This window comes from Neophocaena asiaeorientalis, unplaced genomic scaffold (assembly GCF_003031525.2).
Source record: "Neophocaena asiaeorientalis asiaeorientalis breed wild unplaced genomic scaffold, Neophocaena_asiaeorientalis_V1.1 scaffold170, whole genome shotgun sequence".
In the NCBI taxonomy this organism is placed as follows: domain Eukaryota; kingdom Metazoa; phylum Chordata; class Mammalia; order Artiodactyla; family Phocoenidae; genus Neophocaena; species Neophocaena asiaeorientalis.
This window is the reverse complement of record NW_020172463.1, coordinates 3,515,563-3,530,842: the sequence shown is the minus strand read 5'-3', so window position 1 is coordinate 3,530,842 and position 15,280 is coordinate 3,515,563. Positions and strand designations below refer to the sequence as shown.

Here is a 15,280-nt window from a genome sequence, read left to right as displayed (position 1 = left end):
AGAACACATCACAACAGCAAGCAGTTGTTGGTTAAGGGAAAAATGCCTAGGAAACAGGCCAATGGAGTTGTAAAACATAAAAGTTTTGATATAAATACCATTTTAATTATTAAGATGGGGGTTTTCAGAAGCAAGAGAAAATTTCCCAAATTAACTTTAAAATAACATAAATCTCGCATATTTTTGGTTACATTAAATAACATCATAATAAATAACGCAAATAATAAAAAAAAATAAAGATAACAGAAGTGTCCTGAAGTTAAGGAGGTGCATTCTTTTTCTTCTCACATTTTTCCGATTTCATTACCAATGTGAGACACTCTGAAGTTTTAACTATAAAGATGAATTATGATAGTTATCTTGTTTGGAGACATTTCATTCAAAGCTCTTATCAACAGCTGCTGGTCAAGCACTGATTATGACTTTAAAGGCACCCCCAAATTAAATAGTTTTTATAGTCTAATAGCAATAATACTTCCTGAATGTTTACCACATGCCAGGCTCACTTCCAAGTACTGAACATGCATGGGAACTTAATTTTAATGGTCTGATTATTTAATCACTATTTTTTCAGATGATAAAAAGGAAAGCAAGAAAAATTAAATAACTTGCCCAGGTTTACCCAATTAATAAGAGATAGAGCCAGGGTTTGAACTCAGACTGAATGCCAGGGCCTAGGCCACCCCCACTACTTTCAACTTCTCTCTAAAATAACACATCAAGCAATGACAATGCTAACATCTGTAATAGAGATTACATTATTAAACTCCTTTACACAAGGCACCATGGGTGGTTCTGTAGACAATAAGTGATGTAAAAATGCCCATCACTGTTTGTCCCCTTAAGTGCCTTCAAATCTAATGGGTGTTGATAACATAAATAGCTTTGATACAACATATAATAAGTATCATATATATTGTTTGAAGTTTTAATGTATTTTTATTGATCATATAACATTATATTAGTTCATGTGTACAACATAATGATTTGCTATTTGTATATATGGCAGAATGGTCACAATAAGTCTAGTTAACATCCATTACCATATAGTTACATATTATTTTTCTTGTGATGGATGAGAACTTTTAAAATTTACTCTTAGCAACTCCCAAATATGCTACCCAGTGTTATTAACTATAGTCACCATGCTGACTACAGTTAACTATAGTTAACTGACTATAGTTATTAACTATAGTCACCCATGACTCATTTCATAGCTGGAATTTTGTAGTTTTGACTTTCTTCACCCATTTTGCCCACCCACACACCGCCTCTGGCAACCACCAATCTGTTCTCTGCATCTATGAGCTGAATTTTTTGGATTCATATACAGGTGGTATCACACGATATTTTTCTTTCTCTGATTTATTTCACCTAGCATAATGTCCTCTTCAAGGTCCATCCGTGTTGCCGAAAATGGCAAGATTTCATTTTGTTTTATGGCTGATATTCCTCTGTATTTGTGTGTATCATGTTTTCTTTATCCATTCATCCATGGATAGACACTTAGGTTGTCTCTCTGTCTTGGTTATTGTAAATAATGCGGCCATGAACATGAGGGTTCATGTCTTCTTAAGTCAGTGTTTTTACTTTCTTTGGATAAATACCCAGAAGTACAATTTCTGAATCATATGGTAGTTCTATTTTTAATATTTTGGGGAACCTTCATCCTGTTTTCCATAGTGACTGCCCCAGTTTACATTCTCACCAATAGGGCACAAGGGTGCCTGTTTCTCCACATCCTTCCCAACACTTGTTACTGGTCTTTTGAGAATAGCCATTCTAACAGGTGTGCGGTGATAGCTCACTGTGGTTTTAGTTTGCAGTTCCCTGATACTTAGTGATGTTGGGCAATTTATTATGAACCTCTTGGCCGTCTTTATGTCTCTTATGGAAAAAATAACTTCATATTCTCAGGCCATTTTGTAATCGGGTTGTTTTTTGCTATTGGGTTGTATAGTTTGGGTATTAACTAACCCCACATGAGATATATGATTTGCGGTTTTTTTCTCCCATTCCCCAGGCTGCCTTTTCAGTTTGTTGATGGATTCCTTTGCTGTGCAGAAGCAGCTTCTCAGTTTGATGAGGTCCCACTTATTTTTGCTTCTATTGCCTTTGGTTTTGGTGTCAAATCTAAAAAATTATCACCAAGACCAATGTCAAGGAGCTTACTGCCTATGTTTTCTTCTAGGAGTTTTATGGTTTCAGGTCTTACATTCAAGCCCCTAATCCATTTTGGGTTTTATTTTTGTGTGTGGTGTAAGATAATGATCCAGTTTCATTCTTTTGCATGTGCTGTCCAGTTCTCCCAACACCATTTATTGAAGTGACTGTCCTTTCCCCATTGTGTATTCTTGGCTCCTTTGCCATAAATTAATTGACCACATATGCCTGGGTTTATCTTTGGGCTCTCTATTCTGTTTCTCAGATCTATGTGTATGTTTTTATGCCAAAAGAACACTGCTTTACTCTAGTTTTCTAATATAGTTTCAAATTATGGAGAATGATGTGTACAGCTTTGTTCTATCTTAAGTATTTTTATTCTAAAAATATTATGATTCAGATAAACTCAGAAGGCGAGAGTGGGAATGGTTAAAAGACTACTTAGCCATTTTCTGGAAATAAGGTAGCGTTATTTGGAGTTCTCTGATAGGCATGAAGTCAGAAGTCATAGGTTTGAAACCTTCATCTTGCTCGTTAATTAACCTCTCTGAGCCTTTTTTGATATATCTCACAGTTACTGTTGGCATTCAGTAAGAACATATGCATTTTATAGTATGGATTTTGGGGGGGAAAAGACTGAAACTGAATGAATGAGATGAAGCATGAAAGTATTTTTTAGAAGGGTACTGAAATAGATGGAAGGGGATTTTAGAAACCAGAAGAGCTTTAGGAACTTTGGGAATGGGAACTAGGACTGTGTGATTGGTTCAGCTGGGGTGCTCGCCCAGGATTCCCCAGTCCAGGGAGGTAAGCACTGTGATTGGCAGCCCTATCAGAACCATGCCGTTCCCAGGAGGGTGGGCTGAAGAACAGATGCCAGTTGATCTAAAAAAGAGACCACAGGGCTTCCCTGGTGGCGCAGTGGTTGAGAGTCCGCCTGCCGATACAGCAGACACGGGTTCGTGCCCCGGTCCGGGAAGATCCTACATGCCGCGGAGCGGCTGGGCCCGTGAGCCATGGCTGCTGAGCCTGCGCATCCGGAGCCTGTGCTCCGCAACGCGAGAGGCCTCAACAGTGAGAGGCCCGTGTACCTCAAAAAAAATAAAAAAATAAAAATAAAAAAGAGACCACAGACAAAAGTGCTAAGAAATAAAAATAACAACATTAACAGACCTGAATGAACATTTCCCATGTTCCAGGTATTGTTTTGAGCATATTTCAGGTAGTATGAAGTACAATACTTGAAGGAAAGCCCAGGCTATGCACAAAGTATTATTAGAATGTGAGGGAGAGAGGGGGGACGTAGTGAAGTGGGCTCAGATGATGAAGAGCCTGGAATGGAAGGCTAAGTTAGATTTCACTTTATTGACAAGTCAGAGCCAATGCACGGAAAATAACGCAGCCAGAGTTCTAGATTAGGATAAGTAACCTGGATTAAAGAAGGGAGAAACTGGAAGTGGGGAATGTAATAAGACATTTTACGTGGAAGTTAAGCAAAGACCTGAATTCAGTAGGTGGTAGTGGGAATGGAAATGAGAAAACAAACAAAAAACACATGTGAGGCACTGGGAAAGTAGACTTGTGAGCAAATGGTGACTTATACGGCTGAAAAATTCCCCACTGAGGGATTAAATGAATGACAAAGTGCATGACAAAGTCAGAGGGTGAGAACTTGTTGACAGGGAAGATGATGAATCTGGTTTGCACATACTGAATTGGAGCAGGCAGTCACTTCTCAGAAGGGGATATCAAGCAGGCAATTCCAAATGTGGCACCACATCTCATGAGGAAACTTGGGGCAGGGAAAACTCAAGCTTCTGGAGTAGATGAAATTGCAGAAGGACAACACAGAGAAAGAAGAAATGAACACACAATAGACTGATATATAATGGTAATGCAAAACATGTATTAGCCAACAGGTTTGTAAAATTTTAAAAATTCAAATTTATTAGGTTTTATTAGTAACACAATTACACAGACTAAAGTTCAGGAATTCATCAATTATGGTCACCAATATGTGCTTCTTGTGGCGTTTTAAACTTATTTCTCATGATTCAAATTGATTTACGGGATAGTTGAACTTCATACATAGCTTCATAATATGAATACAACAGGTCTTCCATCCATAAAATTAATGAAAACATATCTTTCATCAAAGGCACATAAAGAATCTAAACTAACACATTTGAAGAATTTTGTTAAGAAATTTTTGAATTTCTCTACATTACAAAGAAGAAAAACAAAGCCCCAAAATGAAACGGTTATACACACGTGCGCGCACACACACACACACACACACAACCACAAAGAGACTTCAACAGAATGACGGCACACAACTAAATTTAGAAACTACTTACCCATGAAGCTTACTGAAAGACTAACTTTTCCAAGATGAGTAAAAAAGAGAAGTAGGGTATGGAATGCTATTCACTTTGCTGAAACAAGGTCATAGAGACACACCATGAATAATTAAAAATGACTATCAAAATTCAGTATCTAGCAGAAATAGAACACTTGAGGATACACACAATCACTGACTTAATTAATTCCTGCTACTCATTTTCTAAGTGTAATTGCCCATTTCATTCTCAGAAATAATAGCACAGTTTAAAAAGAAATAATACAAACTCAGGCAAGTGGAGGCAATTTGAATAATCTAAGGGAAAAAAGTAATTTTAACAGCGTGATAATTAAATTTGAAACTAGTTACTTACATGTATGAATTTAAAGCTTGCATTTTATCATCAGCAGAATATTCAAAGATCTTTCTTGTTATCTTCTAAACAAGGAGCTATCATGTATAGTAGGTACAAGGGATTTCCCAAAGGAAATACGCAAATGAATGTCTCAAAATTCATTATGCTAACTTATCTTTTACCCACAAAAATGCTCTCACACCCACCTAAACTTAGTTATAAATAAAAATGTAGTTATTTAAAGTGTATAAAAATCTGGCATCACCTTTAAGGCAATGCATGAATACCATCCAAATATTAAAATTCAAAGTGAAAACAAACCAACCGAATAAAAATTAAGAATTTATAATAAGTCTGTAAGTATATCCTCAAAAATCTGAAATTTGTTTTCAAACCAAATCTAATGTAGAATCAGATTAGCATGCATTCTTAAAAGAAAAACTGAAATGCATACAATGTTTAACTGATCCAAAGGCAGGTAGTATACTCCTCGACTTCAAGAACGTTTCAATGAAACACATTAAATTTAAAGAACAAATCATGTTATTAAAATAGTCTGTGCAATGTTTGTACAAATAACATTTTTATGATTACAAGTATACATATAATCAAGACAAGGGCTGCAATGTGTCCTAATATTAATGACTGTACTTAAAAATTTACAGGATATGAACATAAATAAAGCTGTTTAAAACTGGCAAACATAATAGTCTTTCAGTACAAAGTACTTAATATTTCTGTTATTTCCCAAGCCATCACGCTAAAATCATAAGTTGCCACTCTTAATACCTAAAAGTAATGTGGAAAACTAAAGTCATAAATACATGTATACATACATTTGCATATTTACACTTACACAGAAGTCATCAGTACACTAGAGTCCAGTTTTAACACTGCCCTTAGTTTCACACTGCAGGACCACCTCTCACATTTAAGAAAGGACCTTCCATTACTCCCAGTTAAAAAAAAAACCAACAAAAAACCAATGTTGGTCAGGTCCCAGATGCATTTCCCATATACTACATTCTGTGTTGCTGCAAGACTCTAGTGTAGAGAGAGCCACATATAAGTACTCATTTGGTTTGAAAATGCATTTTACCATTTACTGCAAAACTCAGAAGAGACCACAATCTTTTAGATTATTTTTTATGATGACATCTGTTACAGCATCAAAGACAAACTGCACATTCTTGGTATCTGTGGCACATGTGAAGTGGGTGTATATTTCCTTCGTGTCCTTTCTTTTATTGAGGTCTTCAAACTGACATTGAATATATGCAGCTGCCTCTTCATATGTGTTTGAGCCTGATATGGGAAAAGGAAAGAAACATAAGGCGAAGTTAAAATGAGTATACCACTAAGCAACATGGACCTTAAAATACTGAAATCAGTTTCTTATGTATAAAATATGTGGACTCTCTAATCGTCTTTGCCCTTCGAGACTAAGATAAACTATTTCTTCTAAGTGAAACATACCCAATGTTAATCACCCTGTAATGACTATAAGTTACCCTTAAAAACAAAAAAGCACGGTATTCCATGTTCCCCATGATCTTTGTTCCTGCCTCAATCTCCAACTGTCAGAGTCCCTTTTTTTCTAACCCCTTATACTCTACTTCCTAACATGGTGGCAGCACACTATTTCACTTCTGAGCCTAGTGGCTGGATCAAGAAATGTTGGCCGACGCTGACTGGTACTTTTTATTCCCCTTCCTATATATACATTAATTAGCATTTCTCAATTTTTGTATTCAAAAACTGTACAAGGGTCTACAATGTGGTTTATGCCTATGAGGTTACAAAAAAGTGAATGACACACTTCTGCTTTCAGGTGACTGAAGATACAACACTTTGATACTTGGCAGTATCTAAAGATAATCACACATACTCTGTGACCCAAGAGTTCAGTTTTCCAGGTGTGTCCTTGACAGAACTATATACATATGTTCACTAGAAGACACATAAAGACTGTTAACAGCAGAACTTCTACTTTAGGAAACAACCCAAAAGTTCATTAACTGTAGACTGGCTACAAAATCCTGGTATATATTCATACAATGAGCTGCCATAGAGAAATGAGAATAAAAGAACTACTGCTACACACAATACTATAGATGAGCTTCATAAACATACTGTTGAACAAATGAAGGCAGACACAAAACAGTATATACTGTAAACAACTAATGTTTAGAAGACAAGTTTGGAAACAATCAAAATTAATCGATGAAGACAGAAGTCATAATAGTGGTTAACTCTTTGTGTGAGTAGGTGGGTGGATGGAAGTTGATCAGTTAAGACTGGGGAGGGGCATGACAGGGTTTCTGGGGACCTGGAAATGTTCTATTTCTTGACCTGAATGGTGCATATTATCAGTGTTTTCACTTTTTAAAATTCAGTAAGTTTCACATTTGTGCTAAGTATGTGAGTATCTATATACTTTATATAGTTCATATATGTATACATATGATACTTCAATAAAATGTTCCTTTGAAAAAAACTGTTAATTCTGTCTCTTGCAGTAATAACACAAAATTATATGCCTGGACTTCAAGGTCCTCTGTTACCCAGCCTGCTTGGTAAAGCCATTCTAAGACCCTCTGTTCCACATCTGAGGCTCACTCCATGTCAGGAGGAAACCTGTATTCAAAGTACCACCTGTGTTACTGCAGTGCTTTCCCTCCCCTGTACTTCACCAGCTGTTTTCATAGCTTGGCTACTCTCTAAGTAATGCTGCAATGAACAGAGACGTGCATGTATCTTTTCCATAAAGCGTTTTCATTTTCTTCAAATAAATACCCAGAAGTGGAATTGCTGAATCATATGGTAGTTCTATTTTTAATTTATTGAGGAATCTCCATATTGTTTTCCATAATGGCTGCACCAATTTACATTCCCAGCAATAGGGTACAAGGGTTCCCGTTTCTCTACGTCTTTACCAACGTCTGGCATTTCTTTTCTTTATGATAACGGCCATTCTAATGGGTGTGAGGTGATAGCTCACTGTGGTTTTGATTTGCGTTTCCCTGACTGTTAGTGACGTTGAGCACCTTTTCACGGACATGTCGGCCACTGGTATGTCTTCTTTGGAAAAATGTCTATTCAGATCCTCTGTCCATTTTAATAGTGAAATTGTGTTTTTGTTACTGACTTGTATGAGTTCTTTATACAGCTGGCCCTCTGCATCTGTGGGTTTATAACCAGCAAATATGGAGGACCAACTGTCCTATGCCATTTTATGTAAGGGACTTGAGCATCCATAGATTTTGGTATCTATGGCAGGTCCTGAAACCAATCTCCCAAGGATACTGAGGGATGACTGTACATTTTGGATATGAACCCCTTATCAGATAAATGTTTTGCAAATATCTTCTCCCATTCCTTAGGCTGCATTTTTATTTTGTTGATGGTTTCCTTTGCTGTACAGAAGCTTTTTAGTTTGATGATATCACCCAACTTGTTTAGTTTTGCTTTTGTTGCCTTTGCTTTTGGTGTCAAACTTAAAAAACAAAATCACGACTGTCAAGCTTACTGCCTGTGTTTTCTTCTAGGAGTTTTACGGTTTCAGGTCTTACATTCAAGGGTTTGAGGTCTCACGTTCGAGTCTTTAATCTGTTTGGGTTTGTTTTTGTGTATGGTGGAGAAAGCAGTCCAGTTTCATTCTTTAGCATGTGGCTGTCCAGTTTTCCTAACACCATTTACTGAAGAGACTTCTTTCCCCGTTGTATATTCTTGGGTCATCTGTCATAAATTACTTGATCATGTATACATAGGTTTACTTCTGGGCTCTCTATTCTGTTCCTCAGATATATGTGTCTGTTTTTTATGCCAATACCACACTGTTTTCATTACTGTAGCTGTGTAATATAGTTGGAAATTAGGGTGCACAGTGCCTCCAGCTTTGTTCTTCTTTCTCAAGATTGCTTTAGCTTTTGGAGTCTTTTGTGATTCAGAATTTTAGGACTATTCTCTTTCTGCGAAAAATGCCATTAGAATTTTGAAAGGGATTGCACTGACACTGTTAGACAACTTTAGGTAGTACGGACCTTTTTAACAATATTAATATTCCTCCAATCCATGGGCATGGAATATCTTTCCATTTATGTGTATCTTCTTCAATTTCTTTCATCTATGTTTTAGTTTTCAGTGTACAGGCCTTTCCTCTCCTTGGTTAAATTTATTCCTAGAAATTCTGTTCTTTTAATGCAACTGTAAATCTGACTGTTTCAGTTTTTCTTATAGCTCATTACTAGTGTTACAGATTTTTGTATACTGATTTTGTATCATGCAACTTTACTAAATTCACTGATTATGCGTTTTAAGTTTTTTTGTGAATCTGAGATTTTCTATGTATAATACCATGTCTTGTGCAAATAGTGGCAGTTTTACTTCTTGCTTTCTGATTTGGATGCCTTTTCTTTTTCTTGCTTAAACTGCAGTGATAGGACTTGTAAATACTATGTTGAATGAAAGTGGTGAGACTGGGAAACCTTGTCTTATTCCCTGTCTTAGAGGAAAAGCTTTCAACTTTTTACTGTTGAGTATGATATCAGCTATAGGCCTTTATTATATTGAGGTACATTCCCTCTGTACCCATTTTGTTGAGTTTTTATCCTAAATGGATGTTGAATTTTGTCAAATGCTTTTTTTTTTTTTTTGCATCTGTTGAGATGATCTTGTGATTTTTATCCTTCATTTTGTTTTGCAGACAGTGAACTATATGCTTGCATCCTCGGAGTAAATCTCACATAGTTGTGGTGTAATGATCCTTTTAATGTATTGCTGAATTCAGTTTGCTAATATTTTGTTGAAGATTTTTGCATTTATGTTTATCAGGGATATTGGCCTGTAATTTTCTTTTCTTGTGGCATACTTGCCTGGTTTTGGTAACAGGGTAATGGCGGCCTGGTAAAATGAGCTATGGAAAAGGAGAGAATGCTTCCAATTTTGGAAGAGTTTAAGAAGGACTGCTAACAATTAATTCTTTTGTGTTTAGCAGAATTCACCAGTAAAGTCATCTGGTCATGAACTTTGTTTATTGGGAGGTTTCTGATTACTGATTCAATCTCCTTACTAACATAGGCTGTTCAGATTTTCTATTTCTTCATGATTCAAACTTGGTAGGTTGTATGTTTGCTTCTATGAATTTTTCCAAGTTGTCAAAATAAGTTTAAATTTTTATCTCAAGTTGCTAGCAGACAACCATATACTCTACAAATCAAATTTTAACTTATTAAATCATAATAAGGTTGGTACTCTGAAATTCTAAAGCAATAAACAATGTCTTCTTGATTCACAGAAGCTAATACAACCTCTAAATTAAAAACATGTTTTGAGAAAACAGCTCGCCCTGAGTGCATGGCTCAATTTGCTGTATCTATTGTGGGCAGCTGGTTAGATTACTGAATCCCTAGAACTACAAGATACATTCCTCAACTTGATTTTAAGTTTTGGAAAAGAATGACTAGGGGGAAGGTGACAGATATTTTCTAACGTGATAGAACTGTCTTGAATAAAGGTTAAGTACAGATGATAATCTGGTTCAATACTGGAGAATTGGGTGCCTGGTGATACAATTCAAAGGGAGATAAAGGAGATTTGAATAAAAAAAAATAACATGAATTCAGTTGGAGTCTCAGGTGCTAAAAAACATGGACAGATTCAACAAGCAGTTGGAAATGCAAGCCTGAGCCTCAACAGAGAAATTAGAGTTGACAACTGAATTTATCATGCTGAGAATAAATATGACTATGAAAGAATGGAGCGCTCGAAGATTATAAGACTACAGATGGAATCTGGTGAAATGCCAAAATGTAAATAGATAAAAAGAGGAGAAGACAGGAGCAGAGAGAGGTAGGGGATAAATCAAGTGAGTAGCTCGGAGGCTACGATGGGTTCTCCTATAGCAAACATAGCCACAGGGATTAAGAGTTGAGGGTGAAACAAGAGGTGACAGCATCAACACTCAGAGTGTGCAATGAAGTTTTTAATTATAGTCTTAACACTGGGACTATGAAAGAATTATGTAATACTCTCCTTGCTCACAGGGCCTGAGATCAGTGATTCTTATTAACTCGACAACATACGAGGAACATTTTGAACACAATGCATACCTGGCAAAAAAAGAGCTAACAACTATCTTCTTGGCTGCTCTAAAAATCCCTGCAAGTATGTAATATGTGAGGATTGATTGGGGTCCTCTGATAATATTAGCACAAAAGGGCTACTTCACAATAGAAAATGACAAAGAAAGATGAACTAAAAGACAGAGGAAAGTAAAGGCCAAACGGAGCCACCTTGATTCTGGGTAACTTCATTCTTGCAATTAGAACTATAAATAATTTTATTCCTATAAAGCACTAAAAATGTTTCTGAATAAGGTGACTTAGGACACTGACTTTCAAAAAGAAAACAAAACTAAGTTAATTCTGTGCAATTATTTCAAAGTATAACTTTGCGATACATAGAAAGGGCTGTAGTAATGAGAGGAGGATCATACTGATGGGAGACCCTCCTGCTTGGCCTCCATTGAAAATATATAATTAAATGTATTCTGGTTGTTAATGTCCTGGATGCAGGAGTGCAACAGACTTGGGTCTGGATTTGGACTCTATTGCGTCATTAAATCACACTGCTATCACCTACATAAGTGGGATGTGAAAGCACTGATATCATATGGTTGTTTTAACACTGCCTGTGAAAAGGCAGTACAATTTACTGAACACAAAATTGACAAATTTTGTTTATAATGAAACAAATTCCTGAGACTTGGGCAGCAGTGGGGGAAGCCAGATTCCATGACAGCAACAGCAGGGATCATGGCAAGAATCACGGCTTGAAGGCTGCCCCGGGTGGTCTCATCTTCCTGCAGCTTGTAGACCCTCAGGCTTAGTGGAGCTGTTAACAGAGGCAGCGGTCACCCGGAGCAGCAAGAGTAGCACCAGCAAGCTCCTTCCCCTGGAACTACACTCAGCATCACGGCATCAAGATGCCATTTGTCTCCGTGTGACTGACAGGGACTTGATGCCTGGGCCTGGAGGCAGGCCTGAGCCGCTGAGGTGGGAGAGCCCAGTTCAGGACATTGGACCACAGAGACCTCCTGGCCCCATGTAATATATCAATCGGCGAGAGGTCTCCCGAAGATCTCCGTCTCAACGCTAAGACCCACATCCACCCAACAGCCAGCAAGCCAGAGATCTCCATCTCAACTCCACCCAAAGGCCAGCAAGTTCCAGTGCTGGATGACCCATGCCAATCAACTAGCAAGACAGGAACACAACCCCACCCGTTAGCAGACAGGCTGCCTAAAATCTACTAAGTTCACAGATACCCAAAAACACACCACCGTGCGCCGCCCCTCCCACCAGAACACAGGCACGAGTCCCCTCCACCAGGAATAAATAGTCAATCAAGTCCAGGAAGCACAGAGAGTCCCATACAGGATAAATCCAAGGAGAAATACGCCGAGACACATATTAATCAAACTGTCAAAAATTAAATACAAAGAAACATATTAAAAGCAGCAAGGGATAAACAACAAATAACACACAAGGGAATCCCCATAAGGTTAACAGCTGATCTTTCAGCAGAAACTCTGCAAGCCAGAAGGGAGTGGCAGGACATATTTAAAGGGATGAAAGGGAAAAACCTACAACCAAGATTACTCTAGCCAGCAAGGATCTCATTCAGAGAAATTAAAACCTTTACAGACAAGCAAAGGCTAAGAGAATTCAGCACAACCAAACCAGCTTTAAAGCAAATGCTAAAGGAACTTCTCTAGGCAGGAAACTCAAGGAAAACATCTACGACAACAAACCCAAAACAAATAAGAAAATGCAAATAGGAACATACGTGTCGATAATTACCTTAAATGTAAGCAGATTAAATGCTCCAACCAAAAGGCACAGACTGGCTGAATGGATACAAAAACAAGACCCGTATATATGTTGTCTACAAGAGACCCACTTCAGACCCAGGGATACATACAGACTGAAAAAGATATTCCACGCAAATGGAAATCAAAAGAAAGCTGGAGTAGCAATTCTCATATCAGACAAAATAGACTTTTTAAAATAAAGACTATTACAAGAGACAAAGAAGGACACTACGTAATGATCAAGGGATCAATCCAAGAAGAAGATACAACAATGGTAAATATTTATGCACCCAACACAGGAGCACCTTAACACAAAAGGCAAATGCTAACAGCCATAAAAGGGGAGATCAACAGCAACACATTCATAGTAGGGGACTTTAACACCCCACTTTCACCAATGGACAGTTCATCCAAAATGAAAATTAATAAGGAAACACAACCTTTAAATGGCCCATTAAACAAGATGGACTTAATTGATATTTCTAGGACATTCCATCCAGAAACAACAGAATACATTTTCTTCTCAAGTGTTCATGGAACATTCTCCAGGATAGATCATATCCTGGGTCACAAATCAAGCCTTGGTAAATTTAAGAAAACTGAAATCGTATCAAGTATCTTTTCCAACCACAATGCTATGAGACTAGATATCAATTACAGAAAAAAATCAGTAAAAAATACAAATACATGGAGGCTAAACAGTACAATACTAAATAACCAAGAGATCACTGAAATCAAAAAACACCTAGAGGGCTTCCCTGGTGGCGCAGTGGTTGGGGGTCCGCCTGCCGATGCAGGGGACACAGGTTCGTGCCCCGGTCTGGGAGGATCCCACATGCCGTGGAGCGGCTGGGCCCGTGAGCCACGGCCACTGAGCCTGCATGTCCGGAGCCTGTGCTCCGCAACAGGAGGGGCCGCAGCAGTAAGAGGCCCACGTACTGCAAAAAAAGAAAAACCTAGAGACAAATGGCAATGAAAACACGATGACCCAAAACCTATGGGATGCAGCAAAAGCAGTTCTAAGAGAGAAGTTTATAGCAATACAATCCTACCTCAAGAAACAATAAACATCTCAAATAAACAACCTAACCTTATACCTAAAGCAATTAGAGAAAGAAGAGCAAAAAACCCCCAAAGTTAGCAGAAGGAAAGAAATAATAAAGATCAGATTTAAATGAAAAAGAAATGAAACAGATCAATAAAACTAAAAGCTGGTTCTTTGAGAAGAAAAACAAAATTGATAGACCATTAGCCAGACTCATCAAGAAAAAAAAGAAGACTCAAATCAACAGAATTAGAAATGAAAAAGGAGAAGTAACAACTGACACTGCAGAAATACAAAGGATCATGAGAGATTACTACAAGCAACTCTATGCCAATAAAAGAGACAACCTAGAAGAAATGGACACATTCTTAGAAGAGCACAACCTTCTGAGACAACCAGAAAGAAACAGAAAATAAAAACAGACCAATCACAAGCACTGAAATTGAAACTGTGATTAAAATTCTTCCAACAAACAAAAGCCCAGGATGAGATGGCTTCACAGGCAAATTCTATCAAACATTTAGAGAACACCTATCCTCTCAAACTCTTCCCAAATATAGCAAAGGGAGGAACACTCCCAAACTCATTCTATGAGGCCACCATCACCCTGATACCAAAACCAGACAAAGGTGTCATGAAAAAAGAAAACTAGAGGCCAATATCAGTGATGAACATAGATGCAAAAATCCTCAACAAAATACTAGCAAACAGAATCCAGCAGCACATTAAAAGGATCATACACCATGATCAAGTGGGATTTATCCCAGAGATGCAAGGATTCTTCAATATACGCAAGTCAATCAATGTGATACACCATATTAACAAATTGAAGGAGAAAAACCATATGATAATCTCAATAGATGCAGAAAAAGCTTTTGACAAAATTCAACACAAATTTATGATAAAAACTCTCCAGAAAGTAGGCATAGTGGGAACCTACCTCAACATAATAAAAGCCATATATGACAAACCCACAGCCAACATCGTTCTCAATGGTGAAAAACTGAAACCACTTCCTCTAAGATCAGAAACAAGACAAGGTTGTCCATTCTCACCACTATTATTCAACATAGTTTTGGAAGTTTTAGCCGCAGCAATCAGAAAAGAAAAAGAAATAAAAGGAATCCAGATCAGAAAAGAAGTTAAACTGTCACTGTTTGCAGATGACATGACACTCTACATAGAGTATCCTAAAAATGCTACCAGAAAACTACTAGAGCTAATCAATGAATTTGGTAAAGTACCAGGATACAAAATTAATGCACAGAAATCTCTTGCATTCCTATACACTCATGATGAGAAATCTGAAAGAGAAATTAAGGAAACACTCCCATTTACCATTGCAACAAAAAGAATAAAATACCTAGGAATAAACCTACCTAAGGAGACAAAAGACCTGTATGCAGAAAATTATAAGACACTGATGAAAGAAATTAAAGACGATACGAACAGACGGAGAGATATGAGAGATATACCACGTTCTTGGATTGCAAGAATCAACAC

General features: G+C 37.4%; 1 protein-coding gene across 2 annotated transcripts in view; it reads right to left on the bottom strand.

Moving 5' to 3' along the window:
• Nucleotides 1–4,087: 4,087 nt before the first annotated feature.
• The window catches only part of GNAI1 (G protein subunit alpha i1), an 86,914-nt gene continuing 75,721 nt past the window's right edge, over nt 4,088–15,280 (bottom strand). For both annotated transcript variants that reach the window (XM_024738096.1, XM_024738095.1), the window contains exon 9: nt 4,088–6,164. In XM_024738096.1, coding sequence (XP_024593864.1) covers nt 5,974–6,164 — 191 coding nt within the window. In that variant the 3' untranslated portion in view covers nt 4,088–5,973. The remainder of the gene's footprint in view (nt 6,165–15,280) is intronic.